We start from the raw sequence: 17,390 nt of genomic DNA on the forward strand, positions 1-17,390 counted from the left end.
TCTCAGAGACACCATACCCACCATGGTACCTTGGAAGACAAACCACTGCCAAGGTGTGGTCACAGGACTGCATCACCCTGGGGTCTGTTGCTGGGCAGGCACACAGGTCAGGGGAGACTGCTTCTGTCTCCGGCTGTCTCCCTGCCCTCTGAGCAGTAAGTTTCCCTTTGACCTTTGTGCACAGGCAGTGAGGCCCAGGTAATAATAGGAGCTGCACACAACTCGGTTATTTTGTATAGTAGTGAATACCTTCAGTCGTCATTGCCATTGCAAGTATTGTGGTACTCTTTGGTCTCACTGGACGCCTTCCTCCTTTTCCAGTGGCTTCTTTCCTTCCTGAAATGGTCTCCCTTGCTCTCTTGGGAGCAATTGGCTGCAGAACAGGCTCTGAGCAGCCTTGTGTAGGTAGCAGAGTTCAGAAGCAGCAAGCAGCTCCTGGCAGTCTTCACTGCAGGGTATCTTGTGGATGGACTTATATTTCAAAGGAAGGGATTTCTATAAAACTCTAAATTATGAAGGAGTATTGATTGTGTGGGAAGAATTATCTAGAAGACTCTTCTTTTCTAGACTTGTTACAATATAGAGAAATGTTCAAACCAACTATTTATTTTCAATGTAGTACCTTGAGAATACATATAACCTAACATGCCTGGTCCATATTGTGTGCTCAAATGTTACCTTTTTTCTTCTTAGCCTTCATCTCACTGTAAGGTAATACTACTCGAAAAGTACTACCAGAGCTAAGCAAGGTGAACCGGAATTGGACTGATAGGCACGCGTACCCAAAATAATATTTTAATTGGCTGAGCTAATATTTGATCCAAGTTCATAAAAGTTTGAAGTCAGATAATTAAATGCAAATACTGTCTTCATCCCAAAGACGATAAGAATGCCTTTAAGCTAATATTTTTTAACAAGAACTGTTCAGCTGCAGTCTCTTGTAAATTTTATCATACCTGAGGCAGTTTTCCTCATTCGATTAGCTGGAAAGCCGAATTTATCCCGAGGCAAACCAGACATCTAGTACAGGCTAAACTCCACAACTGGAGCTTAAATTTGGCTTAATTTATCCCCACTTGGATCTGCCTGTTTAATTCTCTTTCATATGATAACGTTGGTTTATTCATAGTCTTGACTTGCCACTGAACAAACCCAGCCTCATATCTTATTCTAAGAAAATAAGAATCTTTGCAAAAAAACACCGAAGTTCCTGAATGGAAATCAAATGCAAATGTGCCTCAAAACCGCTTCAGAATATGACTGTGGGAAGGGAGATGTGGCTGGGTTTGTATAGTAATGGATTAAGTACTACAGATTCCTGAGTGGCTGCAGCAAGTCCTGAGACCACTCTGCAAGTCTGCAGGTCCCTGAATTGGCTGCAGGCAGTGGGTCCCGAGAGCCAGTCCCAAGCAGGATGGCACAGTTCCCCAAGTTGCTACAGTGGGCCACAAGGGGCAGCGAGCTGCATGGTGGGTGATAGATCCCAATGGGGCAGCCAGTCCCACAAAGAGAGACAGACAGGTGCACCATGCAGAGTGAGGTTGGATATTTATTTAGTGGGTTATGGAGGGGAAAAGTGAGAAGGGGAGAAGAGCAGAGAGAGACAGAGAGAAGTAGAGAGAAAAGAGAGACAGAAGCTGAGAGGGGGGAGAGAGAGGGAGGGAAAAGAGGAGACTGAGACTGAAAGCTGAAGATCTGCTTGCCTTGGCAGAACGGGGAGGGAGGGAGTGGGCGTGGCTTGTCTCTTGAACAGACCATTACATTTATATGGCTGCCCTATCTCCTACTCTGTGGGGACAGACGTTCTCTATGAAAAAATACAGGGATTGTGACTCCCAAGACCAGCCAAGGCGGCTACAATTCTGATGCTCACACATGAAATATGGCGTCCACCTATTTTTTTTTTTAATTATCAAACTTTAGGTCTTGTCTTTAAATCTGATTCACGTACATTTTTATTTGAAGTTTAAGGGCACCAAGAAAATATTTAGTATGCCCCTTTAACTTCTGTCTCTTGCTTCAAAGTATTCTGTTGGTTGCCATGCAGGGACCTATTTCTGTCCTATTTCCCTGTGTTAGGGGTCGTTGTCATTGTCACCTGGCCTGTATGCAACATGATCTGTTTGCTGGCCTTAAAACCTCAGTGCCATACACGGTCTTCCTTCTGCAGATTTTGTCCCTAAGGATTTTGGACATTAAATCACAAATCGTTATGAAGATGTTACAGTGTTGTTAGGTATAATGGTACACAGCTTAGAGGCTGAGACCAAGGGTGATGAACTCTAGGTCAGCACTGGCTGAACGATAGGACCCTATCTCAAAGAAAAGGAGGAAATGTTTTGCGTTACCTGATGGTGTCCCTAACCACTTTCCAGTTTCAAACAAATGCTTTTCGACTGCCTGTGGAACTCCTACAATTTTCAAACAAATTATGCTTTTTCTAGAGATAAATTATACGAGATGTGTTCCACTATACCTGAAATTAGTTCTGAATTTGACAAGGCAGTAAACTTAGTAGTGGAACTGCTGTCTCATTTAAAAAAACAAAATAAAAAGCCCGGTAAATTGCCATCCCATTAGTTTCTCTATACATCATGTTCATGTTCGGTAGTATAGGCACTGGGTATCAGTAAGAGTGTGCTGTGTGTGAGATAAGAAACACGGGACAGGCTGCAGCCTGCCCTTTCCCAAAGACTGTGCCTAGCAACAGAGACAAGAAGAAGCTAAGGACTAGTGGATCAAAAGGAGGGGACATAAGCTTACCGAGAAAGATGTTACCACAGTGTCTAGAAGGATCTCAAGACACAAGCAAGGTCTGTGTGTATGTAATAAATACGCAAACACATTGTTTAATTTGACAAAGGCCCAGACATCCTTCTAGGCTGGAGCTAAGCACGTTGCTGTCCTGCCACTGACAGACACGTGGCCTCGGAACACTCAGTGCACTGATGGGGGAAATGGAATGTGTCACCGAGTCATTCATAGAGAGAGGTGTATGCCCCGGATCAAGACCGGTTAGCAGAATGAAGGTGAAGGAAAGGAAATCGCAGTTAGAGGGGCCAGCACAGGTCCAGGCTCAGGCCCGTCTAAGAACAGTTGTAACAGGGTGAAGTCAGGCTGGAAAGTAAATGCCAGATGAATGTCTTTAATCTTTAGCCCAAGGGCAGTAGCAAGCCATTGGAGAATTTCAAGCGCACAATCAGATTCCCATTTAAAGCCATCCTTCTGACTGCCCTGAAGAAAATGGATTGGAGGCAGGCAGCACTGGAAGAATTGAGAACAGTTAAAGAGGCTGCTGAAGCAATAAAGGCAAGTTATAGGGTGACAGAGTAGGAGATAGAGTTGAGACACAATTAGGAAGCAGATCCAAACGGGCGTGGTGGTGTGGGAACTGGCAGAGAGGAACAGTGAGAGTGTCTGCATCTGAGGCTTGTGGTCTACTCAGACATCTGTAACTGGATGGATTCTGGTCCGGGAAAGACAGGAGAAGTTCAGGTGTAGAACACTGGCGATTGGGCCGAGTTGTAAAACATTGTGAACTTAAAAGCACCCCAGCCATCTGGGTAGAGAGAGCATAGTTGTGCCTAAAGCCAGATTTATTTGGCAGCCTCCAGCATGAGCATTGGCAGAGCTGGTGAAGATGCTGAGCCACAGCAGAGAAGGATATCCCACATGGATGGCAGGGTCCAAAGGATGTGAGAGACACAGGAACACCAGACACCTGGCAAGACTCACAATTGACTGTTTCCCCAGACAGCACATTACATAATGGAATTGGGGTGTGTGTTGCTTGCTGTTATGAAATAATTCTACGCAAAACTAAAGGCTGTTGTGAATTCAGTGTGGAATAAGGGCAGCAGGTCAAGTTTTGAAAAAGAGGGTGGGGGAGATGCTAGTTTGGAATAATCAGGAAGCTGTTTCGGTTGTCATCTGCCTCGTGCTGGGATCCAACAGCAAGGACCATGTACTCTCCCTCAGGGCCACCTTTCTAGAAGGTGAGGAAGACAACTTTTAAGAACCTAAGGAATACCCTTCACTTTAGGTACTCATTAAAAAAAATGGCTAAAAAGCCTTAATCCAAACTAACCAAAAAAAAAAAATTAAAAAATTAAAAAACAAAACCCTAGAAAAATGTATGCATAATGTAAGCCCATCAAAATCCAGCAAGAGTGAAAAGAGAGTAGAACAATGCAGGCATCGAATTCTGGGCAGTCCCTCTGTCTCTCTGTCCCCAGTGATGTTGATGGGAAGAACACACAGACCACCCAAGGGCTGCATCTCACCCAAGCAGTGAACTGTGCTTATTAGAGCTTATGCACTGCATTCAATTCCTCTTACTTTCCACAGTGCTGGAGATGGAAGCAGGTCACATAGACGCGAGGCAAACTCTATCGTAGCCCTAGTCCCAGCCACATCTTTTCCTTTTCCCATTTCTCTCACTCCCCCTCCCCACATGTGTCTTATGTGTGAGTGTGTGCACACAAGTGCTGCACACATTAATGCATGTGAAGGTCCAGAGTCAGTGTTGGGAATTCCTCTGCCTCATTCATTGCAGCAGGGTCTCAGTCAGTCCAGAGTCAATGTTGGGGATCTTCGTTGGTCATTATTCTTCCTCATTCATTGCTGCAGGTCTCAGTCAACCCCTAAGGCCAGTCTTCCTTACCAGCTTGCTCTGGGAATGCCATCTCCACCCTAGGAGGCTGGAAGTATAAGCTGGACACCATTCTTACTCTTTTGTTTTGTTTTTCCCTTTGTTTTGTGTTTTATTTGTTGAGATTAACTCTCTGTACACATCCCTGGATGTCCCAGAACTCACTACATAGACCAAGAGAATGGCCTCAAAGTCACAGAGATCCACCTGCCTCAGCCTCCCAAGTGCTTTGTGTACCACCAACCTAGCCTCCCACCCAGCATTTATATAGGTTTGAGGGGTTCAGACTCTGGTCCTCATGCTTATTTGGCAAGTGCTTCAGCCACTGGTTTATCTCCTCAATCCAACAAAGTTTTAGTTAAGGCAAAGTATACATAGAATTTATCTTAATTTTCTCTGTATATTTTAAACTTTATGCAAGTGTTATTTTCTTTATCTATGAGGATTTGGGGTACTTTTCTTTGAGAAGTTTTGGGTTCATAGCAAAATTGAGACAAGTGCAGACTTCTTGTTTTCCTGTCCCTTGCTTCCCCCATCCCCAGCATCCTCCACCGGAGTGGTACATTTGTTATTGGCATCTCCTAGTTGGCACTCAAGCCGAACTCACATTGAGTTCACTCCTACTGGAGAACAGTCTGAGTTTAGACCAACAGAGAGCAATACAAGTTCCCATAGTGTGCCTGGTAGCATCTCTCCACAGCCCTGGGAACCCTATGTGCTCCTCCTGTTCACTCTTGTCTTCTACCTGGCAACCACCAATCTTTCGTCATCCACACAGCTCTCTTCTTCCCAGAATGTCAGTCAATGTCTTAGAGTATTTTGTATTTTCAATTGGCTCCTTTTGTTAAAATTCAGAGTTGGGGTCACCTGTGTCTTTTGGGGGACTCCATGGATCATTGGTTTTTGACAGTAGATCTCTAACTATGTGAATTCATTTATCCAATCACCTACTAGCAGACAACTTGACTGCTTCTAACTTCAGACAATTATGGGCCAAGAAGCTATAAATATCCATGTGTGATATAAAGTCAGGACATAAAATTTCAATTTAGCCACTCCTTTTGTTTGTTCAGTTTAGTTTAGATGTTGTTTTGAGACAGGTCTCACTGTGTGGACTAGTCTGGCCTCAATCTCATGCTTTTCCTGCCTCAGACCTGAAGCGCCGGGGTTACAGGCATGGACCGCAGCACCTGACTTCATTTTCAACTATTATTAAATATAAGTTTCCTAGTGGTAAGTTCATTGCTATACAGCCAGCCCACAAAACTCTTTTCATTTTGCAACACTAAAATTCTAGATCCTTTAAACAGTGCTTTCAAAACATCATTTTTTCCTAAGTCAACACACCTCGCTGCCTCATAGGTAGTCCGTCTTTTTGTCTGTAGCTTTGCCTTTCAGCATAAGTCCTCTGGACACATTCATTCAGAAGGCCCCCTCTTTAAAAGGCTTCCCCTACTTTCCCTGGTTCCTCTCCTCTGTTGATGGATATACACTTGAGTTGCCTCTACACCTTTTGGCTGCTATGAATAACGGTTGAATAAAATTTACTTTGCTATAATTTAAAGGGGAAATGAGGAAGCAGGGTGTTTTAAAGAATGCAAATCTTTGTAAAGATTGCTTCCAAAAGTCTTCTTTTGAGATGACCTTAACAAATGAACTGAGGAAGCCACTCTTGCATGGGAGAGGGAGGGTCATCTGGCTGAGAGGACCAGGGATGAAAAGTCCTGGGGCAGACGCAGGCTGTGTGTAGAGACAAAATGTGGGTCGCTGACTGGGGCAGATGAACTCTTGGGTTTCATAACTGTGTGGGATAGTGGACTAAGGGTTCTGTACACTGCTCACAGAGGAGAAGCCTGGCCTGTCGTGCACAAGGGAGCTAGTTCAGAAACTTGTGCCAGTTCAAAATGTATCCCCAGAAAAGCTACCTTCTTCCCTCAAGAGGTGACTTCAATGCAAATTACTTTGGTTCCCATTTTCGAATGGTATGTTACGTCAGATCACAACTATATACTAGTGTCTGAAATTAGTAATTCATACTTTGGACCAAAACTTACTGTGGAAATTTGAAGAAATGTTCAGATATTAGGTACAAATCAAGCGATGAGCTGTGGCCTAATGTGGATCTATGCTCATACTTAGTTGTCAAAAACAAGAAGTCAGTGTGTGCTCCTCAAGTCTTACTTTCGTTATCAAGCAGAATATTAGGGGCGTGGGTAACCATGGAGATCTTTTAAGTTCAAATCTCAGTGTTCACAAATGCAGAAGCTCTGGTCCAACCTAGTGGCGTGTCCATGTCTCCAGAGACAGGTCCCAAGACTAGAAATTAAGACACATGGCCAGTCAGGAACCCCCCTTCCCAGTGGGGCACAGCTGCCTCTTGGGAATGGGGTGCTTCTTTTATCAAGGTTATTATTGTTGTGTGTGTGTGTGTGTGTGACGTGTATATGTAGGCCCTGGGAGATGATCAGAGAACAGCCTGTGCGGTCAGTGTGTGTCCGCTTCAGGACGAATACTCAGGCTATCAGGCTTTCCAAAGTGTACTAGTTACTTTTTGCTGCTGAAATAAACACCATGACCCAAATAGACTCGGGAAGAAAGGGTTTCTTTAGGCGTATGGGGGGGATATATCATCATGGGGGGGGGGCAGCACGAGCAGGAAACAGAGAGGTCACATTCCAACCCCAAACATTGAAAGCAGAAAAAGTGAACTAGAATGGATTGATTTTATAAACTCTCAAAGCCCACCCCTAGTGATATACTTCCTCCAGCAAAGCTGCGCCTTGTCTGTACTTCCCCAAACAGTACCACCAACTGGGAGCCAAGTAAGTATTCACATCCCTGAGCCTGTGAGAGACGCTTCTCATTCAAGCCACCCCAAGTAACAGGCCCTTTACCCTCTGAGCCACCTCACCAACGGTATAATTTTTTGCTGTAAAACAGACAGAGGGAAAACATGTTTGCAGGTGACATTCTCCATGCGTCAGTGCTCCTTGCGCTGTGTCCTAGCATGTCACATAGAATGTAAAACACCATGTACGTTTGTGGCCACTGAGACTCGGACCTAAAGGGACAGGGGAATGAAAGTAGTTACCTGAAAACTAAGATTTATTTCCGTATTTTGTGCATATGGATACTTTGCCTGCATGTATGCCTGCACAACAAAAAAGAGCCATCGGATCCCAAGATACAGTTGTGAGAGGCCATGCGGTTGCTGGGAATTGAACTCAGGACCCCTGGAAGAGCAGCACCCAATGCTCTTAACTTCTGAATCATCTCTTCAGTCCATATGATATTTTTATTGAGAATGGAATGAAGCTTCAAATACTCCTTAAGTAATTACAGAAAATGAACCATCAGAGATTCCCCATAGGAAAAATGGCCAGGTTTACTGATGCTGAGAAAGCCTAAAGACATGTCATCTGGATAGGAAAGCAATACTCACTTAGGAAGTTAGGAAGGACTGTTTAACTTTGGAAGTGACCTTTGAAAACAGGGGAGTTACTCTGTTTTGCATGTGAGCAAGCTGGCTCTGAGGAGTTGAGTGCTTGTTAATGGGGCCGGTTATGAAGATGACATTACACCACCATTGTCATTGGTTTTTGTTGAACTCAATTTGGACCATGGGATCAAATGGTCTTAAAAACTTTCTTGGTCATTGAGACTTTTTTTCCCCTGAAACCTGCATGAAAAAGTCAAGGACGCAGAAAGTTCTTGGCACCCTCACAGCCCAGAGGGAAAGGGTGAGGTAGGCCTTGCTCAGAGATGTCCTGTGTCTCTGAAGGCACCCTCAATGCTAGACTGTCGTCATTCACAACTGTGGTTCCATTCACAATGATCTGTGGCGTTTAAGATGGTAAATTCTGAGTCATCAGGAGCCATAGCTGCATGGATGCTAACAGTCCGTGAGGAGCATTCTTCAACACTTTCAAAGCTCAACTACCTGCTGAGCCAGGATGTCCCTGTCTGCAGATTAGAAACTTGCAAGACTGAGGTCCTGGCCCTGCTGAAGGGAAGTCCTGTGGTGTGGACTCGAGGGCTGATGGGGTGAGCCCTACCTGCTCATAAATGGGGAATCTGCTTTCCTGACTGGATCACTGAGCCTTGAGCTTTTTGTTTTGAAAATGAAAGTATTGGCTGGTAAGATGGCTTAGCAAGTAAAGACACTTGCCCGGCGACAGGAATTTGATCCACAGAACCCATATAAAAGTGGAAGGAAAGAATCAACTTCACAAAGTTGTCCTCTGACCTCTGAGCATGGAGTTTGGCCCATGGCCCTTTCCACTTCATGTATACACACATGTCAATGGGAATGTGGATATCCTCTCCATGAGATTTATTTTTTAAGGAAATAACTAGGCACATTGATCAGTGTTAACCTGTCTTCCTGACATCTTGGAAACCCCACTGAATATCTCCAAGTCTGGTTGCCATCGTGTGTATCTCATCTATTCATAAGTAATTCTTGGTAAGTGGTCGCTCAGCAGAGCCTTTCCAAACCTTCGCACTGACACCAGCACTTTCAGCTCCACGTCCCCTGTCAAGGTTCTAGACCATCAGCCCAGCCTCTCCACTGGATCTAGTCCGCCTTTGTATTTCTGGCCATCACCCCAGCCCTTCTTTCCCTGAGTAAATTTTGTTAATACAAGAATTAGCTTTCTCTCCAACTTCCAAATCTTTATAAATTTATACAAATTATTCAAATATATCCACTTAAAATACTTTTAAACTCCCCATAGAAAGTTCTTTTCTCCATATCAAAGAAAAAGGCCTTCTGCAGGTAAACCACATGACAGTGCCTATATATTTATATCCCGTCATTCTTTCCAAAAGATTCAAGGAAATCTTGGTTCTGTTTTATAAAGGACTGTGTCTCAGGAAAAAAAAAAAAACTCTTAGTCCTGGTCCCCACCAGGCCCCTTGCTCAGCAAAAGGCCCATCTCTGAAAGTGTGTGCAACAGCAAGGTTGCTGGCTCTCCCGTGACAGTGACCAGGGAGGCCAAGGTTCATCTTCAGAGAGCCAAATCCTTCACATGACAGAGAAGTCAGCACAGTAATATATTCCAGAAGGCCTAAGGGTTTACTTCTCAATAAGGATGGGAAAGAAAACCTGAGCACCCCACTGTGGGCTTATCATAGTGTGCTTCATAGAAAAGTTGTTAATTAGTCCCTGAGTGCATAAAGCAGAACAGAGAAGCGATGGATACTTGAGGGAATCTCCGAATGCTCCGGCCAGTCATCACACGTTAAAGGCTGTAACAAGGGGTTGAGGTGCCTCCGCCCGTCTGCATACAGTCTCCAACACTGAATCCGCAATCAACAACTAGTGGGTTTTAGATTGTCTGAGAATGAAGGTTAGGGAAATTCCAAGGAGTGCAGAGTGCCAAACGCAAGCTGTCTGAGATCAGGTGTGAAACGCCCCAGAGCTGATGGTAGTTCTGGCGGGCGTCACTCTAGCTGGGGCTGCTGGATTCCAGATGTGTCACAACTGGATACTGAGGGCACTGAACTGCCCGTCTCAGCACTTGCCGATTTAAATTGATTGCACTTCTAAATGTTCATGAAAGGAAATGGACTTACAAAACTAATTCAGTGGTTATTGGAGGGGTGCACTCAAGTTTTTGAACTTTTCCTAAAGAGGAAATATACACAAACCATATCAGAAAATTCCAAGTTTCCTGGGAGGAGGTGTTTTCACCAATATTTTGGTATTTACCATCTCTTGTGTTTAGGTTCTTGTGAGCTCTTGTCTATGGACCATTCAGATTGGGTGAAAAAACCAAGGTTTATCTGTCAGTTCCAGAGATTAAACAGAACCCCAGGGAGAAGCTGCAATTTCCATGGGACTGCAGGCATGAATTCAACCAGGGAATTGAAACTCTCATTGGGAAAGCACGTAGAGCAAGTCTTGCTATGTGGACCACAAGCTTAACCACAGTGTGATTTGACTTGTGAATACTATGACCTTTAAAATACTTTACTGCAGTTTTAAAAGAAAAACGTATTGTATATATAAATTTTTTTCCAAAAAATTAGTTTCTAGTTGAAAAGGAAAGCAGACTGTCTCACATGATCATGGAAAAGGTCATTTCACAATTCCAGTTACTCATCATGAAAATACACCAGCAATGTCAAGGAACAGTAATTAGTGTATTTTCTGAGGCTCCCTCGACCAATGCGTGGTCCTCTCCCCAACAGCTTGTAGTCTCTGGAGAGAGATGGGCAGTTTATTAGACGGAGACAGCTTAGAAGCAGACGAGCACAGCGATCCAGCCACTGCTTGCCAGCAAACAGGAGCCAGCTCATCAGCATTGCCTCCATGTTCCCTTTCTCTCCCTCTCGGGTTCTGGCTATGTGCTCCAGGCTGGCATGGAATTCAGGCCTCCTGCTACTGCTGCTTCTGTGCTGAGATTACATGTGTATGCCACCATGCCTGGCTTTTCTTTTTAAAAAAAAAAAAATCTTACAGTTTAAGTATAAGGATCTCTGCCCCCTGCATAGACAGAAGTCTTTGGGACAATAGCATATATTTTATTATATAGTTAATGCTAAAATCATTGAAGTAGCTTACGGAGATAATTTAGTCATGTGTGTTCAACCCTGATAATGGGGGGGGGGTGTCAAAATTTGTGAAACCTATGTGCTTTCCTCCTATATGGAAAGCTGGAAATGTTCTGAACTTTTTGGAGAAAGTACCAATTTGGACCAGTATTCTCAGAAGTTAGCAATAAATGATAATCTGAAATTTTTCAGTGCTCAGTTTAGAATAGTGGTATACAAATAATCTGTTTCATAAGACAACTTCCCCCCCCCCCAAAAAAAAAAACTCCTCTCACCTTCTATTTTATATGCATAGTGCTCAAATTCCTCCATCCTCCTGCTGGTCCCCGACGGTTCTGGCCTTCCTGCCTCTGCGCATCTTTCACCGGCATGTGAGTTGATCCGTAGTTCGTTTTAAATCACCCTAACGTAGCTTCACGTGGAGTTCTTTCCTACTGAAGTAGAACATGTTGAAGGGATTTCTGATCGTTTATACTTGGTAATTTTTGAACCACACATAACTCTAGATCATAGCTATATTTCTAAGTAATTTGAACCCAGTTTTAAAATATTTCACTTTAAGTTGGAAGTATTTGGTTGGCTGTAAACTGCCGTATGTGCCAAGCGCCAGGCACCACAAATGGTACAAAGCTTCAGTGTAGCGTGTGCCTGGTTGTCCCACTCAGGTGAGTATTTTTGTACCCCCCATCTCTCTCACTTTGAGCTAGGATTTGGTCACCAGCTCCATATTATGTATCTACTTCTTGTCGGATTTCTCGCTGGTCTGAATGTGGACCAGAGACTTGGTGATAGAGAAGCTGCTAGTTGGTACAGAGTCCGCGGTTCAAATATAAACACGCAGATCCTCCCGAATACAGTGCAGTGGCACTCGTAAGGTGACCTTATTGCAGACTCATCGAGAGACGGATAAGAGGAACATGGGCATAGCACAGGCTCATTTAACGATGCTTAACATATTGGTTGTGAGTTACTATGGTAACAGTGACCTTTCATCTAGCACATTTAACCTTTTACTCATTTTGCTCATACATAGTATTTGGTTTACTTCAGAATCTTGTTTATTTTTCTCCAATTAGAGAAAAAAAGGGCAAGGATGGCTGTGTCTGTTTATACATGTTCCTCACACAGAGTAAACACATGCACATCTGTATATTTTTTTCCAGCAGCTTCTATACACACTTCGTAAAAAAAGTTATCCAGGGAACATAAATAAACTCTAGAAGTGAAATGCCGACATTCCATCTTTCCTGCGTCCATCATCTGTGTGCATTTGTATGTGATACTGTGTCTCTTCCTTACACAATATATGGAAGGACCTCCAGGGCAGATGTTTTAAAAATGGATGATCCACCCAGAGTTGGGCAGGATGAATTGCCTGTGTCCAGCTTCTTCATACCTGTGACCCAGGACCGGGAGAAAAAATGAAAAGATTCGGTCTTATGAAACTGCATTCGGGTTAAAGGGCACCAGGCGTCCTGGCTTGTATTCTGCCTGCAGGACAAGGCTTTCATTTGATAAAGATCATCAGTCACTGAGATATATATTTGAGAGAGTTCCCAGTAGCGAATCTCCAGTTGGCAGTCACTGGAGCGGACCAGATGGTTCATTAGCATAGGCTAGACAAGTCAAAGGCTTTCAGAATCATTTAGAAAATGTCAAACAGAAACAAGAACCCTGTCACTTTTTATTAGAATTAACTGCATCACACCCTGGACACAGATTTCACCTTGGGTCAGAAAAATTAATACAGAATTATATGAATTGTGTAATATACTGGTTTAAGATAGGTCTTTCTCTCGGGACTCATTTGCTGGCAATATATTATGATCCCTCTACTTTAAGAATCCTCGAGTCTTTCCTTTTGTAAGATATGAGAAGAGTTGACCTTGCTCAAAATCCATTGGTGTCTAATTGATTTGAGGTATATGCGGAATTTCAACCAGACCAGCTTGCAAAGTTCTCTTGCGATCCCTTGCCCAGAAAGTGTGCTGAGCGGGGCTTCCTGCTCAGCATTGTGGAAAGCATACTTTACAGCAAGAGAACAAGGCAACCATGAACCAAACATTGCTTTAGTAAATGGGAATCTAAAAGGAAAAAACACAAAAACATGTCATTGAAATCTTGTCTCTGTTTTTTAAACGCAGACGTCAAGAATCTCGAGAACTTCCAGCTCGTGGAAAGTGTCCAGGAACAGGTGAATGCTGCCCTGCTAGACTACACAATTTGCAACTACCCACAGCAGACGGAGAAATTCGGACAGCTACTTCTTCGGCTGCCAGAAATCCGGGCAATCAGCATGCAGGCTGAAGAGTACCTCTACTACAAGCACCTGAACGGGGATGTCCCCTACAATAACCTGCTCATTGAGATGCTGCATGCAAAAAGAGCCTAAGTCACCACCCCTGGAAGTTTGCTCTTGGAACACAGAGACTGGAGGGAGAGGAGGAGGAGGAAGAAGAAAGCATAATACTCTGAACTGCTCCAAGCAATGCAAATTACAAACTTGGTTTAAAGACACTGAGATTTAAAAAGCTTAATAATCAAATACTTAATAGCAAAGAAATAATCTATCAGGGTATTTGTACTGCAAACTGTGAATGAAAGGCTTCCCGTCCCCCGAGGATGCATATGAAAGACATTGTCACGGGGTGGTGTTATGGGGTGGATTGAACTCACAGAGTCCAATACCACATCACAATAGAAACGGACAGAACATTCCTTGTATATTTAAACTGATCTGTTAAGAAATTCAGCAGTTGGTCGGTGTTATTAATTGGACGTGTCCAGAATTCCTCCATGGTGAAGCCGAACAACTCTCAAAGAATACACGGGCTGTGCCTTGGCAGCCCCCCTCCTCCCAGAAGGCCCCACACCTTCTGACCTGTGAGCTCTGAAGCTATCCTAAGGACTTCGTTCAGCCACACCCAGTAGTAGCTCCACTAAATCATGAGTTCTGAATGTCTGTCTTAGACCTGACAGCAACTAATAAGAGCAATGTATAAATATGTCAGCTTGCCATTTTAAATGTTCTGAAGTTGTTTTGTCGTGTGTTCGTAATTTAACTAAAGCAGGCAGTATCCCTCTTCTATATAAGCATTAGTTTAATATTAAAGGAAATCAAACAAATTTAAGCAAATACTCCCAACAAGCAAGCTAGATCTTATTTCTGCTATTTTTGCTGAAATACAGCTTTGGCATGGTTGGGTTTCATAAGGTTTTGGCCAAGAGGCTTGTTAGTACACATCCGTCTGTGTAGTCATCAGGGCTTGTAGTTCACTTAAAAAAATAAAACACTAAACATCCTTGGCTGGGATGTCAAATAGCCACAGTCTAAGGAACCGAAAAGTCAAGCACGTTAAGCAATTCCAAATGAAAGTAGATTGAGCTGCGAAGGCAGCTGACTCAAGGTTGGTTGGTAAAGCACCCCCAAACTTGGGGTGCAAAAGCAGTGATTCTCACGGCCTGGAAAGACAGTGAAGTCATTCACATCTCCTGCGAAGGCAATGGAAGAACGCGGTACCGGCCTAAGTCATAGAGCAAAGTCTGCTGTTGAACAAAAAATGCTGGAGGGCAGAGTGGCAAACTCTGTCCAACCAATGAACCAATGCTGTCAGTATTAACACACGATGGCCACGGTATGGAAGCCTTGCCTTACTTCCTGGTCCCAAAAGGGAGCTCTGCAGATGGGGATGAACATGTGTTGAAAATAAAGTATTAATACTTTAAAGTCAAAAGAAATAAAGTGTTTACATTCTTTAGGTCCTGGGGGGAGTTGGGGTGACTCTGCTATTACAAGAAAGCAAAAGCGGTCATTTCTTTAGTGTTATTTCTCTGGTTAGTAGTTATTTTTCACAGGACTTAATTACTGTATGTCGTGAGACACTAAAATCAAGAATGGGACTCTCATTTTGTCTTTAATTTGTCGAGATCAGCAGCACAATCACTTGTAGAAACTATTAAAAAAAGAGTATCTCCCTGTTCTTAATTTTTTTTTCACAAATGTTTCTGGCTTTGGAACAGTTTATTTATATTGTATATCATAGTTTCAACTGTAGAAAATTATGCTAATTTATTGTTCCTTGGGTTCCCCTTTGTATAAGATAGAGCCAAGACTGAAGAAACCAAATATGTGTTTACTATAGCATGTCTTCAAGTTAGTGGACCACAGTTCAGTGGTATAGAAGGGTCTTAATGATAAAACCATCCACTTGATCACATGTCTGGAAATTCCCATAATCTTTCTGTAGTTTATTTAATAGCCATTGTAAATCTCATGACTTGTAGCTTTTTCTTATTTTGAAGTCATTTTATCAAGACAGAGTCTTACCTGGTTTTCCTTTCCAAACATTGTAAGTTGTATACCAAAGATATTAGTCATTACTTCCGTGTGTACAAAGATTATTTTATTACACTTATTAATCCTCTAAATATCCATGAGGGATGCACATTAGCTGTGCTGGGCATTGACTCTCAGTGTTATCTTCATGGTTCAAAGAAGAATGGAATCATTCATCAGAGCTCAGATCCAAAGCATGAAATCCAAGACAAGCATGGCTGTGCCTCCCAACTAAAAAGGCACACGGGGAAGGAATAGTGATGTCAGTGGTTGAGGAGAGAGCTCTAGCCTGTCTCTATGTGGGCAGAGGCTAGAAGGATGGTTATTTGGAGGGTTTGTAACATTGAAAAAAAAAATCCATGTGTCCTTATTTTAAATGCATTGTACTCCCCACTGAACATTAAGTCTAAAGTTGTCAAATGCCGCTCTAGTAGCTTTTACCCTGAGAGTGGTTAAAAGGCCACAACGGCCACGTCCATGCTGAGGGCAGAAGCAGTTAAGCAGGTGATGCTGCCCAGTATTAGTGGCCCTTTCAGAGCTGGCCAGTGGTCTGATGTCAGTTGGTAGCCAGTTTGTAAGGTAGCCAACTGCCTTATCAGTCTTACTAAAGACGGACTCACCTGGGAAGGTTTTCAGCTGAGCTGGGTTTCCCATCGTTGGTCTCGGCAGACAAGTCTGTAATGTCTGAATCTTTGGATTAGGGCTCTCCCGCAGCTGCCTTGGACTTGAGCTCATGCTGTGCTCAGAGTGTGAAGTTGGTTTCTCGTTGCCGTGTGCTTCCTGTATCAGTGAAATACATATTGTCATGTCAGTTCTTGCCAGGAATTTCTCAATATGGATTTTGTTTTTAGTATTTCAATAAATATTGATATGCCCAACTGGTAACTTTTAAAAATCCTTTATGTGGTCCTTGTGTTGGATATGAAAACATCTACTAGTTAACGTGTCCAAGAATGGAATCCAAAGTCTTTCACAAGAATACTTTGTGTGTAAGGCTTCGGATGTCTGCAGATGACACAGAACATTCAATCCGTGCATCATAGTTCCAGCATGAAATGAGACTGTTGGCACAAAATGCTGAATCTAACTTTGTCTACCAGACAGGGTCCTAATAACTCTCCTAAGTGCCTTTACAATTCAGATCCTCAGAACAGCTTCATTTCAAAGCCCCTTGAACAAACCAATATATTGGCCAGAGAAGGACTAGAAGCAAGATGGTGTTTCATTTTGTAGTTAGCAGTGCTGGAATCCATGGCTTCCTTAAGGAAGTCAGGACTTCGGCAGAATACTCCCGTCCAGTAGGAGCAGGCTGAATAGAGGTGATCAGACTCAAGGAGCACGCGGACAGCTTTTCCAATGTCTCTCTTAGCAAAGATACTAGGCATCAAAAGGCAAAAGTAATAGAGAAAATATGGCATCCTTATGTATCAACTCAGAACCGGGGCTAGAGGCATAGCTCTATGCTAAAGTACTTGTACAAATATGAGGACCAAAGTTCAAGACCCAGAACCCAGTTAAAGGCAGATGAAGCACCCAATCTGTAACCCCAGCTAGCGGGGTGGAGATAGGGTTCACAAGCCAGGATGGCTAGCTAAACTGAAAGACAACTCCCAAGGTGACCTCAGGCCTTCATATGCAAACACATAGGCATGCACATCACATATACATGTAAACAGACCATTACCCTCAGCTCAGAACCCTAAGAGCTTTTATTCCCTCAGTTTAAAAATGTCTAAAAAAGATGTTAAAGAAATAGGCCTCCTTCAGTACTACCCAGCTTTTGGAGATTCAAAGCCAACTCAAACAACTACAAAAGTTCATTTTGGAAATAAAGCATGCACTTTA

The 17,390-nt window shown here is 43.2% G+C and overlaps 1 protein-coding gene across 2 annotated transcripts in view; it reads left to right on the plus strand.

Moving 5' to 3' along the window:
• Window positions 1–13,640, plus strand: part of Nr5a2 (nuclear receptor subfamily 5 group A member 2) — a 120,678-nt gene extending 107,038 nt beyond the window's left edge. For both annotated transcript variants that reach the window (XM_057769778.1, XM_057769779.1), the window contains one exon: window positions 13,354–13,640. In XM_057769778.1, coding sequence (XP_057625761.1) covers window positions 13,354–13,601 — 248 coding nt within the window. In that variant the 3' untranslated portion in view covers window positions 13,602–13,640. The remainder of the gene's footprint in view (window positions 1–13,353) is intronic.
• Window positions 13,641–17,390: the final 3,750 nt, after the last annotated feature.

The sequence above is a fragment of the Chionomys nivalis genome, chromosome 5 (assembly GCF_950005125.1).
Source record: "Chionomys nivalis chromosome 5, mChiNiv1.1, whole genome shotgun sequence".
In the NCBI taxonomy this organism is placed as follows: domain Eukaryota; kingdom Metazoa; phylum Chordata; class Mammalia; order Rodentia; family Cricetidae; genus Chionomys; species Chionomys nivalis.